We start from the raw sequence: 14,185 nt of genomic DNA on the forward strand, positions 1-14,185 counted from the left end.
TTTGTTGGTATAAAAACTGGAATGGTATGTATTACGATTTGGGTACATTTAAAATGTATATTTGTCTAATGTAATTATTAAAACTGGAATGGTAGGTATTGCAGGTGCAGAGTGTGATAACCAAATTTAAATAAATTTTTAATGTTGGTTTTGTCTAAGTTGGGTATGAAGGATAACCGATTAGACGTGTATTTCTATGTTGGTTTAAATTAAGTTGTAAGTTAAACTGATATATTCAAGGAACCAAACACATTTACATATCCAAACACTTGCTATTCTAAAGGTAGTCCAAATTTAAATGACAACTTGTAAATGGTAGATATTAAATATGACTCTGTTTTAATAGATTAGATTTCACAAGACCCGAAGCTTTAAAGTTATTCTGTATCAATTTCGTCTTCCTCCTTCTAGGGTTTCTACATCTTCTCGTTTTTTCCATTTCTGGAAACCGTTAAAGGCGTCTTCTTGTTCCTGGGGGGTGAAATGGAGGAAACAGAAGAAGCGTACCAGAAGAAAGAGCGAGCTTCACTTGTAGCCATTGTCGTTCTTGCTTGCCTTGCTCTGTCATCTTTGTTCGTCGCCTTTAGCTACTACTGCTATATCCGTAACAAAGTTTCCAAGCGTCACAGAATCAACAAGAGTAAGCACAACAATTTAGACAACAGTTTCTCTGTTTCGTTTCATGTCCTTGTGTAAACAGAACGAGTCTGGTCTTATCTTTAACCTGCAATTTCTTGTCTTTTCGCTCTCTGGTTTTACCTGTGTATATAGAGTTTGACTGCGAGGAGAAAGGTGATTGTCAAGAACAACAAGAAGTTACTGACAAGGGGATACAGGTTTTCACTTTCAAGCAACTACATTCAGCAACTGGTGGGTTTAGTAAGTCGAATGTGGTTGGTCATGGTGGGTTTGGATTGGTTTACCGTGGTGTGCTTAACAACGGGAGAAAAGTTGCTATCAAGTTTATGGATAATGCAGGAAAGCAAGGCGAAGAAGAGTTCAAGATGGAGGTTTGCTGTTGTTTATTTGTGCTATAAGTCTTTGTTTAGCTCACTAATTTCTTCAACGGTTGATTAATTTTGTATCTGATGACAGGTTGAGTTACTGAGCCGTCTGCGTTCACCCTACTTGTTGGCACTTCTTGGTTATTGCTCAGACAATAGTCATAAACTGCTTGTGTACGAGTTCATGGCCAATGGCGGTCTGCAGGAACACCTCTATCCTAATAACAGTTAAGTTTCTTCTTCAAGTTATGTTACAAACTTCCGGCGTGTTTAATAGATATGACTGATATAGAGATGTCTGTTGTTTTTGCATATAGGGTCTGGTTCTGTCCCATTGAGATTAGACTGGGAAACTCGGATGAGAATAGCTCTGGGAGCTGCAAAAGGCTTGGAGTATCTCCATGAACAAGTATCACCTCCAGTGATTCACCGAGACTTCAAGAGCAGCAATGTTCTGCTTGACAGAAACCTCCACACCAAGGTTTCAGACTTCGGATTGGCTAAAGTAGGATCAGATAAAGCTGGTGGGCATGTCTCTACACGTGTACTAGGCACACAAGGATACGTTGCTCCTGAGTATGCTCTAACTGGCCACTTGACTACAAAATCAGATGTCTATAGCTACGGCATTGTCTTGTTAGAGTTACTAACCGGGAGGGTTCCGGTAGATATGAAGAGAGCTACTGGAGAAGGAGTTCTTGTATCTTGGGCTTTGCCTCAACTGGCTGAGAGAGACAAAGTGGTGGACGTAATGGATCCAGCACTTGAAGGGCAGTACTCGACCAAAGAGGTTGTTCAGGTTGCAGCAATAGCAGCAATGTGTGTTCAAGAAGAAACTGATTACAGACCGTTGATGGCAGATGTGGTGAAGTCATTGGTTCCTTTAGTGAGAAGCCGTGGGTCAGGCTCAAAGGTTAGTGGATGCTCTAGTAGCTTTAGCTTGGCTCGCTCTCCTAACTTACCCGATAAAGCAAGCGTCGGTTCTCAATAAAATCAAAGAAACCAAGGTTTTTTTAAGTTTTTTATGTACTAAGGGAGTTTGTTAAGGCAGTGTATAATGTAACAGTGGATGTTTTTACTAAAATATAAACTTTCAAAACTCTGTGTATAAATTTTAATCAAGGTACTGAATGTTATGTAACACTCAACCTTTTGAGTGATGATCAAATAATGAACTTATCAGGGCTGTTTATTTGGCAGAAGCAACTTCCTGCCGTCAGGGACCGGCCCATCGTTACTAAAGATAAACAAAAGTTAAATAATACATAAGTGGTCATTAACTAAAATATTTAATACAGTAAAAAACATCTACCATATTCATTTGTGATGTTCTTACGCAAAAATTCCATCGATCTATCACCAGTCGATTCATATACAATATGTCTACCACCACTATCATCATTATCACCTTCTTCTTCTTCATCACCATCACAATCAGCTTCTTCTCCTTCTCCTTCTCCTTCTCCTTCTCCATCATCATCATTTTGCCATTGTACAAAATCATAATCTTCCCAATGTGAATCACTTATTAAGTTGTGTAGCGTCATCGTCGTTGTCACCAGCTTAATCCACTAGATCATGCCATACTTTGGATGCTTATAATCCAAAATCCTCCATTTTGCTTTCCATACTCCAAATATCATCTCAATCACTGATCGCAACTTGGAGGGCGAACCGACACATGAGTTCCATCAAGTGCTCCAATACAATTTTTGAAATAAGGCCAATATCGATTATCATTCCTCAAAACAAGATTTACTCTTGCAAACTCGCCTTCTTGTGGTTTTAGTGTATCCTCTGCAAACTTGAGAAGAGCACTCAAGACATCATGAAGCTTCATTTTTACCGTATCCAATGACCGCTAATACCTTTCACCTATATCCCTCATAGTCTTATCCTGACCAACCACCTCAAGAAACATCGCAACAGATTCCTCAATGTAGACATTGTGAGACTATTATAATCCATATCACTCAGTTAGCATCTTGCACAAAGCTTCAAAAATTCTTTGATTCATTCAAAGAATGTCATAACATTGCTGATCTGATTCGTACATAAGTTGTTCAACATGACGCCATCATGCTCCTCGATCTGTTCTATGACTCAATCTCTCAGCAGTAACCACATCAAACAAACCAAGTTCATCATCATAATCACCATCCTCATCTTCCAATATCCATCATTCAAGCACCTACAAAGCCAACAAAAGGAGATTGTTTTATTAGTGTTACTACACCAGCAAACAGATTCATTACACGTGATATATAAAGACACCAAACTTGTGAAGAAATCAATACATCAGATTCATTACACCAACAAGGTCATAAGCAACATATCTTCTTATTAACACAACAGCCAAAACACAAGATAACGTATCATTTCCTTCTTGTAGACATTAGATTATTTTCTAGCTAAAATTCAACACACCTTATTAACACAAGACGATCAAGACAAAGTTATATAAACTAGCTTATGAACACAAAACCAGACAAGTCATATCACCAAAACCAGACAAGGATCAAGACAGAGTTATATAACATGTAAGATCAGACCAAGATAAGACCATGATCCGTTGAAACTCATATCTGATCAGTTAATACGGCCGGAAAGTCAGAAGAACCATAAGAAAAGCAAATGTAACAGAGATTGATTGCAAAACAGATTCTTATTAACACAAGACAAAATGCAGAATTTCATACAAAGCTCAGACCAAAATTACAAAACTGTAAAGATCATACAAAGATAAGACCAAGTCCCATACTAGTTCCAAAAAGGGTTTAGACTTCAACTAACCCAAACTCACAAACTAGTTAATCATCACATTTTATCTTTGTCCTAATCTCTAGAAACTTAATATTATCTTTATTTGTCTTAAACTTTATAAATCTCATTCGACCACTATCTATAAGAAGTTCAATTGATGCTTCGTGTAATAGAGACCACTGTCTCAGTCCATGCAATGCATTCAGTATCTCTTAACACATTCTCAACACTAGAGGCATGTTCACGCTCCAACATCCGTTCCGCTATCATATTCTTCTCCTCAAGAGCTTCAGTCCGTTTTACACAAGCATCTACAGCCATATCTTTCTCTTAACGCTTTCTTTTTGCTCTTGAACTTCCAGCTTGAGTTTGTTTCTGAGTTTGTGGCTGAGTTTCTGTCTCCAGTGCTTGAGTCTCTGCTGCTGGAATATCAACAGAATCAACTTCATCACAATCATCTCCACCCACTCTAGAATTCAAACTTGCTTCTCCATGTTGAGCGCTCCATACTTCAGCACCAGTTACTACTACACCATGAAATTCCTCTTCAGACAGATCCATATTAGCAACCTCTTTGCATACAGATTTTCTAATTCCAGGACACTCCTATATAACTAAAAAGAAAGACAGAAACACATAGACTCAAGTTCCATTTATAAAGACAGTTCCATACATATACTCCATTTATAAAGACAATTCCATACATATAAACTCAAGTTCCATATGCCCAGACTAATGTATCAGACCAAGATCACAAATGCAAACAATATCAGACCAAACTTACATCTTTTGTCATCTTAAAATGGTTTGAGACGAGAGAGCCTGAGAGGGTCTGAGACGAGAGAGCCTGAGACCTGTAAAAAGGACAGAAAGAATAAGCAATGAGACCTTACAACTTTAATCAATAGACGCTCGCGAAAACAGAAGCAATCCATAAGACCTTACAAGTTCAACAAATCAAAGAACCCCATCAAACATCATACCTCGACTCAAGAGAGTGAGAGCCTGAGAGGGTCAAGACTCGAGAGAGTGAGCTTGAGAGGGTCTGAGACGAGAGAGCCTGAGACCTGAAAAAAAACAGAAAGAATAAGACATGAGACCTTACAACTTTAATGAAGAAGCATTACGTGTTTCCATGTTTTTTATGTGACTAAACACGAGGACATGAACCAAAGGATAATAGGAGCAAGTAGACTATGAATGCATCAACCCATTAAACATATTACTAGCTAAAGCAATGAACCATTAACCAAAACTATCATAAAAATGTAAGTGAATAGACCACAAACCCATCTAATGCATTCAATATCCTAAATGCTTTAGTACAGAGAACAAAAATAGAGACAATTACCTGTTAAAGGAGAAGAGAGAGCTCGAGGTCTGGTCTATGGAGAAGAGAGAGCACGACGATGGAGAAGAGAGAAAATTAACTTGATCAAAGTTCAAGTAACAGAGAGTAACTCAAGTCCTCTATCATCAACCACCTAATTAAAAAAAGTAAAGAAGCTGGTTACTTAAAACACAATGCAATTACATATCTTAGCATCAGGTCATGTTGATCAGATAATGGTATGCTTACAAGAGGTGATACGATGCCGAGTTTTGCAGAGATTCCCAAGATAGCAACCATCAATGTTAGTGCGAAAAGACCTGAACAGAGACCATCACTATCAACGATCTAGACAAGCTCTAGCCAAAAGGTTTTTGCAAGCACCAAGTTGATTTTAAGCCTCTTTTCAAGAACTTCTTTACAATAGCTGTGACAAAGTACATATCAATACAATATCAGATGAAACTAATAGTTATGACCCAAATCATCAGTAATACAACTAACCAACACAGACAAGCGACAAGGCAAATTTACCAATTAACCAATCACAACCAGACAAAGAACCAAGTAATGAAAAAAATAGAACCAAGTAATGCTACATTCCTCTCTCTCTCTTTCAGGTTTCAATTCTTGATCAGGATAATCTATCAAGCACCCAAAACTCAACATAACATTCATTTTCCTCTGAAGGACTTGGCTTTTCCACATAGAATAGAAAGTTCCCTAAAGCTTTAAAGTTTAAACAGACAAAGAACTAAGTAATAGCTTAGAGAAAGCAACACAAACCTGATCAAGCAAACCCATAAACAAACTTTAACAAATTAAAAATTAATCAAAACTATATCAATCCAAAGCAACACAGACCTGATTGAACTACGAATGAAAACCAACGATTCACATCATAAACGTAACACACTCTAAAATGTTTATCTTTACTTAAAAATGTTTCTGAAACTGAAGCAAAAGTGTTTATAATCAGACCTCTAACCAAGCTCAACTAAAACATCACATTTACAGCAAGAGAAACCAATGACTTAAGAGTACGGAATCATACTTTGCAAGCTGTTCAACCAAAACCCACATTTCATAAACAAGAAAGCTTCATCTCTACAACCAGTAGCAAGCATAAACACAAGAAATCACAGAAACAAGCAAACCCATCCCTGAGAAATAAGCAAACCCCTCACTAATCAGAACTAACATCTATCAAACCTGAGGAGTCCAAATCTGCGTCTATGGAGAAGAGAGAGCTTGAGGAGGTTGCAAGCGTCAGAGATGAGAGAGGTCCAGGAGGTCGCAAGCGTCGGACATAAGAGGTACCGCATGACGCAACGTTCAGATTTTATAAACGCATGACACGATATTCAGACGCAGCTATCCGCATCAGTCAAACGAACAAATTTTATGAATAAATAGCATGCGGCTGCGGACAAACTTTATAAATAAATGGTCGTAAGCGCAGGTAGCCGTGTCTGCCAAACGAACAGCACTATCATCCATCACTTTCGAATCTATATACATAGAGATGGTTAACCAAAATAAGTCCAAGTTCACTAGTTTGTTCTACTCAAACCGGGAGATAAAACCAAAAATCAAAATTTTAAAGAACCGACCGGTAGTAGATTTATCACGTGAGAGGAACGTGGGCTTGTTGGAAAGATGAGGGGTATAGTCGTCATTTCAGTAACAAAATTTGCTTTGGAGCTCTAGACGCTTATTAAGATTCAAGATCCAGGGTTTATAAATTTTGCGGCGGCGTCTCCGTTAACACTTTCGATTCCATCTTTCCCGTCGGTCGGAGTTTTATCGCAATCTGAATCCCAAATGGTCAGTCACCGTTAATTTTCTCTTCATTAATTTTTCAATTTTGATGTTCTTTTCGGTGAAGATGAGGTGATATTTCTGTTTGGTGGTTGAATCAGGCGTCGGAGAAGAAGCTATCGAACCCAATGAGGGACATCAAAGTGCAGAAGCTAGTGCTCAACATCTCCGTCGGTGAGAGTGGAGATCGTCTCACCAGAGCCTCCAAGGTTCTATCTTGTAATTCCATTTCTCTAATTGCACACAGTTAAGTGTTGGGCTGTAATCGAATCAGTTAATTTTGATAGGTGTTGGAACAATTGAGTGGTCAGACTCCTGTTTTCTCCAAGGGTGAGTCTTGTCTTTGATTGTTTTGTTAAAGTTCGGATAAAGAGTTTTGAGTTTGTTGTGTCTTTCTGCACGGTACACTGTTCGTTCTTTCGGTATCAGACGTAACGAGAAGATTGCTTGCTATGTTACTGTCAGGGGAGATAAGGCAATGCAGCTCCTTGAGAGTGGACTCAAGGTTAAAGAGTATGAGCTCTTGAGAAGGAACTTTAGCGACACTGGTTGCTTTGGTTTTGTTATCCAGGAGCATATTGATTTGGGTATTAAGTAAGTCTCTCACTCTTGATAACATAGATTGATTTTGTGTAAGCAGTCATTGAATGGTTTTTGGTTGATTCGATTCTTAGGTATGACCCGTCGACTGGGTATGGACTAGAGATGTCAAATGGGCGGGCTATAAATGGGTGGCCCGTGTCCAAATCGATATGGTCCAAAATGGACAGACCCAGATTAAACCATAATTAAAATTTGTCCAGATGGGTGAACCCAATTATATTCATGGACAATATTGGGCTTAACCACTTGGACAATGGGCGGCCCAATAAACTTAAATGTCTAGGGTTTGAAAAATTGGGAGAAAACACAAATCACCTTTTTTTTTCTTCCCGTCTCACTCTTGTGTTTTTTCTTCGTGTTTGATTCTTCCTCTTCGAATCATCGTCTTCGATTTTTCCTCTTCGAGTCCTCGTCTTCGATTCTTCCTCTTCGTGTTCGATTCTTCTTCCTCGTCTTCGTTCTTCTTCAATTTTTTTTCGATTCTTCACCAACTTCTGATTTCATCATCTCTTAAGATTTGATTTTTCGTGATTTGTGTTATGGGTTTTCACTATTAGCTACTGATTCGTATCATCTACTAATATTGTGTTATGGTTTATGTGTTAAATAGATCGGTGATTTGTGTTCATAACGAAGTTGGTGGCGAGTCTGGCGACTGTTTCTGTTTCCGCAAGTCAGACGAAATTACGAATTTTTTAAACTTATCTTGAATTTTTTATAACTTTGAAACATGAAGTTTATACCTCCCAAACATAGGTTAATTACACTTATGCCCTCTTTTCGTCGTTTTTGACCATCAGTAAATTCATTTGAAAAACCTCTTTCACCCACTCTTCCAACAAACCGTTAGCAAAACATCCACACCCTTTCTCTGTGTACAACTTCTCCATCAACTCCGGCTATGGACTTCTATGTTGTTCTTGAGCGTCGCAGAAGATGCAAGGCTCGTGTTGGAATATAGCATAGAGTGACTAAAGATGATGCCATGAAATGGTTCCAAGTTAAATACGAAGGAGTCATTATCAACAAGTCTCAGAACATCACTGGTTAAACAAAACAATATCTCAAAGACAGAGATCTACAATCTCTGTGTTTTCCCTGGTTCTAATCGTATTTTCTCAGTTGTGTTTTGCTTTTTAATTTGTTCTTCAGACAATTTGAATTTTCTTTATAGATATGGCCTATCCACAATGATTATTGGTGCCATTCCTTCCTGTGATACATAGTTCTAGATGAGTTGCGTGTAGCCCAAGCCAAAAAAGGAGAAGACTTATTATTAAACGCTCTAAAGGTCTATCAATGGTGGATTCATATGATTCATTAAATATCACAAATACTAAATTAATATCCTTATGATTCTACATGCGACGAGGATAACCAAAAAGGAAACTTTCTTCCATTGCACGAACCACAGAGATAAGCTCTAACGTGAAGAGATCGTTCACTGTCATGTCTCCGGTGAGATCTGAGCTAACTCCGGGAGAATAATCTCGTCTTGTTGGCTTGAGAATGACGAATCTACAGAGAGGACACTGTCCTTTGCTTTTCAACCATGGAACTATACATTCCTCATGAAACATATGTTTGCAAGGAGTGACCATCACTGTTTCCTTGGGCTCAAAGTCTTCTAAACACACTGTGCATCTCTTTTCATCGTCTTCTTCACCGGAGTAACCTTGAGGGTTTCTTGAATTTCCGCTTCCCGAGTTCCTGTTTCTGTAGTAGAAGCTCAGGTTTCTGAGAAGCTGGCTTTTTGGGACAGGGTTATATGTCTTTTTTGTTAGATGTTTCAGAACATGGTCTTCTACTCCGGCTTGTGATGTTGCAGATCTTGAGTTGTTGTCGTGTCTATGGTGTTGGTTGTGAACGGCTTGCCTTAGTGCCTCAAGTTGTTGCTGGTTCGGATTGGAGTCTGATGTGGAGTATGTGATGGTGGTACATAATCTCTGCCAAGAACAGCGGTTACTACTGAAAACAAAATCAAAAGCAGGAAGATATCAGATATGATGATGAACTGATGATTAAGTACACGTTTGATGAAGCTGTTCGTGAGTAAGTGGATGGAGGAGGATCATCGAGCAAGCGTCTATTAACTATCTGAAAGAGAACACCAAAACATCAAAACACCATTAAAGGAGGCTAAAACATTCTTTGCCATAAGTGTACCGACCAAATCACTCATGGACCAAGCGTTCCGGGAAGAGAGAGAAGGAACTCGCCGACCCATGGATCTTGTAACCAAGCCATATCTATCGGATTGATTTGGAGCATCAGAATAGCTATTTCGGACGTTGTTATTCATAGCTGAATGAATGATCTTTCTTGTTACAGAGAAGGGATATGAGAAGTTCTTGTAATGCAGACTCAGTTTATATTCTTTGTACTTGCTTTGAGTTATTCTTTCTCCACTTATATGGATTCCCTTTGAGTTGATAAGTCAAGCAAAGAATCTATCCTACCGTGTGATATGCCATGTCTTCACTCCTGAATAAGTATCATAGACACATCATACGTGGATGTGATGGAAAAGAATCACTAACAGCAATGCTGGTCTAGCCAGGTAACGTTTTACATTTGCTTGGTTTCTCAAAACAGGGGAATAATTATTACACTGAACATTAACAATCACAAATCTCTCCAAGAAAGTTATATAGCAAAGGACAATCCAAGATGATACAATATTTCATCTACATCATATCCATTTTATTTGAAGAAACATAAAGTCATGAGGAAGAGAGTAATAACAAAAGATAAATAGAGAGCCCCAACACTTCAGAAGATAATGTCTGCATCCTTCTCTGCCCCACCTTCAAGCAAGTTACGAGCAGCGTTAATCGAAATCCCTCTCTGCATAGAGATACCTTCAAGAACCATCTCCTCAGCAAAGGCCTTAGCGTTAGCAGCTTGTCTCTCGACTTCCCTCCTCTTGTATCCCTGAATCTTCTTCAGCCTGAAGAAATCCTCCCTCTCAAGCTCATCAAGCTCTCCCTTGATGTAACTGATCGTATTCTCAATCTTGGGTTTCACCACATTCTCCAGAGCGTTGACCCTGCGGTTAGTCGTCTTGATTGCTTCGTCAAGCGTCAAGAACGAAGTCTGGAGAGAAGCAAGCTCAACCAGAACCTCAATGGCTTTCACATAAGCCACACGGCAAGCTTGGACCTGTTGCCCACCTCTAGCTAAACCGGTTAAGTCGTTCTTGGTCTCGCCTTCAGAGAAATGATCAAACTTTGGAAGCTTCACACCAGCGATGTTCTCTTGCCTTGAACGAACTTTCAGCGTAGCTTCTTTAACGTTCTCGAGAACTACATGCTTAACATTCTCACCAGCCACGTACTTGACTTCGGTAAGAGCAAAAGACGATGTCTTCATCATGTCTCCCATTGATTCCTTGGCCGTAACGATCTTCTTGAGAAGGGCTCTGAACTGAACAGTTAAGGCATCGCTCTTCTTCTTGAGGAGAGCATGGCCTCTTGTGGCTCCAACAAGACGAGCTTTCATCACACCGAGCATAGTAACAGTGGGAACCACATTCAAACGCGCGTTTTGGCCAGCCATGTTTTAAAAAAACTACTGCAAAATCAAGGAGATGGGATTACGACAACTCTTTCAAAAGACTTCTATAGATTGAGAGCAGACAACAACAACAACATAAGATGATTGTGTAACAAAAACAAAGATCAATCTTTAAATCTATAGTTTTACTAACAAAACTGCGAGCAGACAACCAAGCACACAGTCTTTATCAAGAACGATCCAAAACAGAGATCCAGATTGAATCAAAGTCTACGACTTTAGACAACTTTTCTAATCCTAACCACATTACATCGCTACCCAGATCTCCAAAAGATCAAATCTCTTGAACCCATATATCAAACTCGTAAATTTCTCAGATTCAAATGAGAGATCGAAACAGAGGGAATTGAGAGGAAGAGTAAGATGGCAGATGACATACCTGGGCCTCTCGAGGAGACTTTTGCAAGTAGATCACTGAGATAGATTAGATTGGCCTTTGAGAGAAATTGGTGATTTGTTTTCTCTCTTTTTATGGAGAGAGCGATCGTATTCGACCTCGTGGCTTATTTATTGATCATGGAGGAAAGAAAGGGGCTATCGTGTGATTAGTCGTAAACATGAGGGGTTTGTTTTGCTAAATGAATATACAGATCATCGCGTATGTGCTGGGTAGGACCTGCTTTCGTGTCTAAATCTTGACCCCGTGTACTTATCCCCACGTTCTTCTTAGTTCTCAAACACACGTAGTGCTGGGTTGCGGCTCAGATCCGTCCTGCTTGGCAGCCAACCACAGGTTGAATATTTTTTCTTTGTTAAAAGTTCCAATCCTCATAATTCACAAAGAAAAAAATATTAAAGTTATTCAACCGTTAAACTGAAATGAGTCATCTTTTATATATATAAATATTCGCTTTCTATTAATACTCGCTAAACCGCACTAACTCAGTTGATAAATAACTAATTTTATTATGTTACTAGAATTTTTATAAGATATTATATGTATTTGTCAATTCCAAAAAAATAATGTATAATATTGTATTATATTATTTAAATAATATAAAATAAGATTACATAACATAAATATATTTTTTAAATTTTCTTTGTAGAAATCATTATGTTGTTTGATTATTGTGCTTGATTCACATATTTGCATAGATTTGTGATAGATGAATAACTATATTTTTTATTATTAAAAAATATAAGAAAAATGAAATTGTTTACTTTTTAAACAAACTTATCTCATGTTGGGGACTCGGTTATAGACATATCATATTCGAAGGAGACATTTCTTAACAATCAAGAAACAAATCTGAATATCAAAACAATATCTCATACGATCTCTTTGTGGAATAACTCCTCTGAAGAAATTGAATTTATGCATAAAAAAAGACTAGAAATTGATGTGCAGATGTGTTATCTAAATTAGCTTTACTAAGTACTATTCATAGTTCATATATCATTTATGTCCATCCTATTTTTTTGTCCATCCTTTCTTAAACATCTTGAAATAACTGATGCTAATTAATAATAAACTTTTGGCTGGCAAAAAAAAATCAAATTTGTCTAATTATCGCTTAATTTGTCTAACTGATATATGTATTTCTCAATTCTAAAAAATAATGTATAATATTGTATTACATTATTTAAAGATATAAAATAACACTACATAACATAAATATAATTTTTAAATTTTCTTTGTGGAAATCATTATGTTGTTTGATTGTTGTATTTGATTCACATATTTGCATAGATATTTGTGATAGATGAATAACTATATTTTTTATTATTAAAAAATATAAGAAAAATGAAATTGTTTACTTTTTAAACAAACTTATCTCATGTTGGGGACTCGGTTATAGACATATCATATTTGAAAGAGACATTTTTACAGTTATCAATCTTCTTAACAATCAATAAACAAATCTGAATATCAAAACAATATCTCATACGATCTCTTTGTGGAATAATTGCTCTGAAGAAATTGAATTTATGCATCAAAAAGGACTAGAAATAGATGTGCAGATGTGTTATCTAAATTAGCTTTACCAAGTACTATTCATAGTTCATATATCATTTATGTCCATCCTATTTTTTTGTCCATCCTTTCTTAAACATCTTGAAATAACTGATGCTAAATAATAATAAACTTTTGGCTTGCAAAAAAAATCAAATTTGTCTAATTATCGCTTAATTTTTCTAACTGATATATGTATTTCTCAATTCTAAAAAATAATGTATAATATTTTATAACATTATTTAAAGAATATAAAATAAGACTACATAACATAAATATATTTTTAAAATTTTCTTTGTGGAAATCGTTATGTTGTTTGATTGTTGTATTTGATTCACATATTTGCATAGATATTTGTGATAGATGAATAACTATATTTTATTATCACTAAATAATATATATTTATTATATAATATAAGAAAAATGAAATCATTTAATTTTTAAACAAAATTATCTCATGTTGGGGACTCGGTTATAGACATATTATATTCGAAGGAGACATTTTTACAGTTATCAATCTTCTTAACAATCAAGAAACAAATCTGAATATCAAAACAGTATCTCATACGATCTATTTATGGAATAACTGCTCTGAAGAAATTGAATTTATGCATCAAAAAGGACTAGAAATGGATGTGCAGATGTGTTATCTAAATCAGCTTTACCAAGTACTATTCATAGTTCATATATCATTTATGTCCATGCTATTTTTTTGTCCATCATTTCTTAAACATCTTGAAATAATTGATGCTAATTAATAATAAACTTTTGGCTGGCAAAAAAAATCAAATTTGTCTAATTATCGCTTAGTTTGTCTAACTGATATATGTATCTCTCAATTCTAAAAAATAATGTATAATATTGTATTACATTATTTAAAGAATATAAAATAAGACTACATAACATAAATATATTTTTGAAAAAATAAGAAATGAGATGACGTGGCATCTTCGGGCTCTCTGATTGGTTGATTTTCCTATCCTACGTGGACACCCTCTCCATGGCTTATATTTGCCTATAAATAATATATATTTATTATATAATATAAAAAAAATGAAATTATTTACTTTTTAAACAAACTTGTCTCATGTTGGGGACTCGGTTATAGACATATCATATTCGAAGGAGACATTT

The 14,185-nt window shown here is 36.6% G+C and overlaps 3 protein-coding genes and 1 pseudogene across 4 annotated transcripts; 2 read left to right on the plus strand and 2 right to left on the minus strand.

Moving 5' to 3' along the window:
- Window positions 1-357: 357 nt before the first annotated feature.
- On the plus strand, window positions 358-2,147 carry LOC106298432 (serine/threonine-protein kinase CDL1-like). Its single transcript, XM_013734558.1, has 4 exons — window positions 358-640; window positions 772-1,010; window positions 1,096-1,231; window positions 1,322-2,147. Exons 1-4 carry the CDS (start codon window positions 484-486, stop codon window positions 1,993-1,995), a joined length of 1,206 nt encoding a protein of 401 aa, XP_013590012.1. The 5' UTR covers window positions 358-483; the 3' UTR covers window positions 1,996-2,147.
- Window positions 2,148-6,809: 4,662 nt separating this feature from the next.
- Window positions 6,810-8,253, plus strand: LOC106296775 (60S ribosomal protein L11-1-like). Its single transcript, XM_013733005.1, has 5 exons — window positions 6,810-6,924; window positions 7,020-7,127; window positions 7,206-7,248; window positions 7,348-7,512; window positions 7,593-8,253. Exons 1-4 carry the CDS (start codon window positions 6,922-6,924, stop codon window positions 7,443-7,445), a joined length of 252 nt encoding a protein of 83 aa, XP_013588459.1. The 5' UTR covers window positions 6,810-6,921; the 3' UTR covers window positions 7,446-7,512; window positions 7,593-8,253.
- Window positions 8,254-8,427: 174 nt separating this feature from the next.
- On the minus strand, window positions 8,428-9,905 carry LOC106296774 (annotated as a pseudogene).
- A 207-nt stretch (window positions 9,906-10,112) lies between these two features.
- On the minus strand, window positions 10,113-11,649 carry LOC106301013 (V-type proton ATPase subunit D). 2 transcript variants are annotated; one of them, XM_013737315.1, is made up of 2 exons: window positions 11,477-11,649; window positions 10,113-11,094 (listed from the first exon to the last, which is right to left on the minus strand). In XM_013737315.1, the coding sequence occupies exon 2, from the start codon at window positions 11,077-11,079 to the stop codon at window positions 10,294-10,296; it is 786 nt and encodes a 261-aa protein (XP_013592769.1). In that variant the 5' UTR covers window positions 11,080-11,094; window positions 11,477-11,649; the 3' UTR covers window positions 10,113-10,293. The 2 variants fall into 2 exon arrangements, with proteins under 2 accessions (XP_013592769.1, XP_013592770.1); XM_013737316.1 differs by having other exon boundaries at window positions 10,113-11,091; window positions 11,477-11,618.
- Between the last annotated feature and the right edge of the window lie 2,536 nt (window positions 11,650-14,185).

Source organism: Brassica oleracea, chromosome C6, assembly GCF_000695525.1.
Source record: "Brassica oleracea var. oleracea cultivar TO1000 chromosome C6, BOL, whole genome shotgun sequence".
Taxonomy (NCBI): Eukaryota; Viridiplantae; Streptophyta; class Magnoliopsida; order Brassicales; family Brassicaceae; genus Brassica; species Brassica oleracea.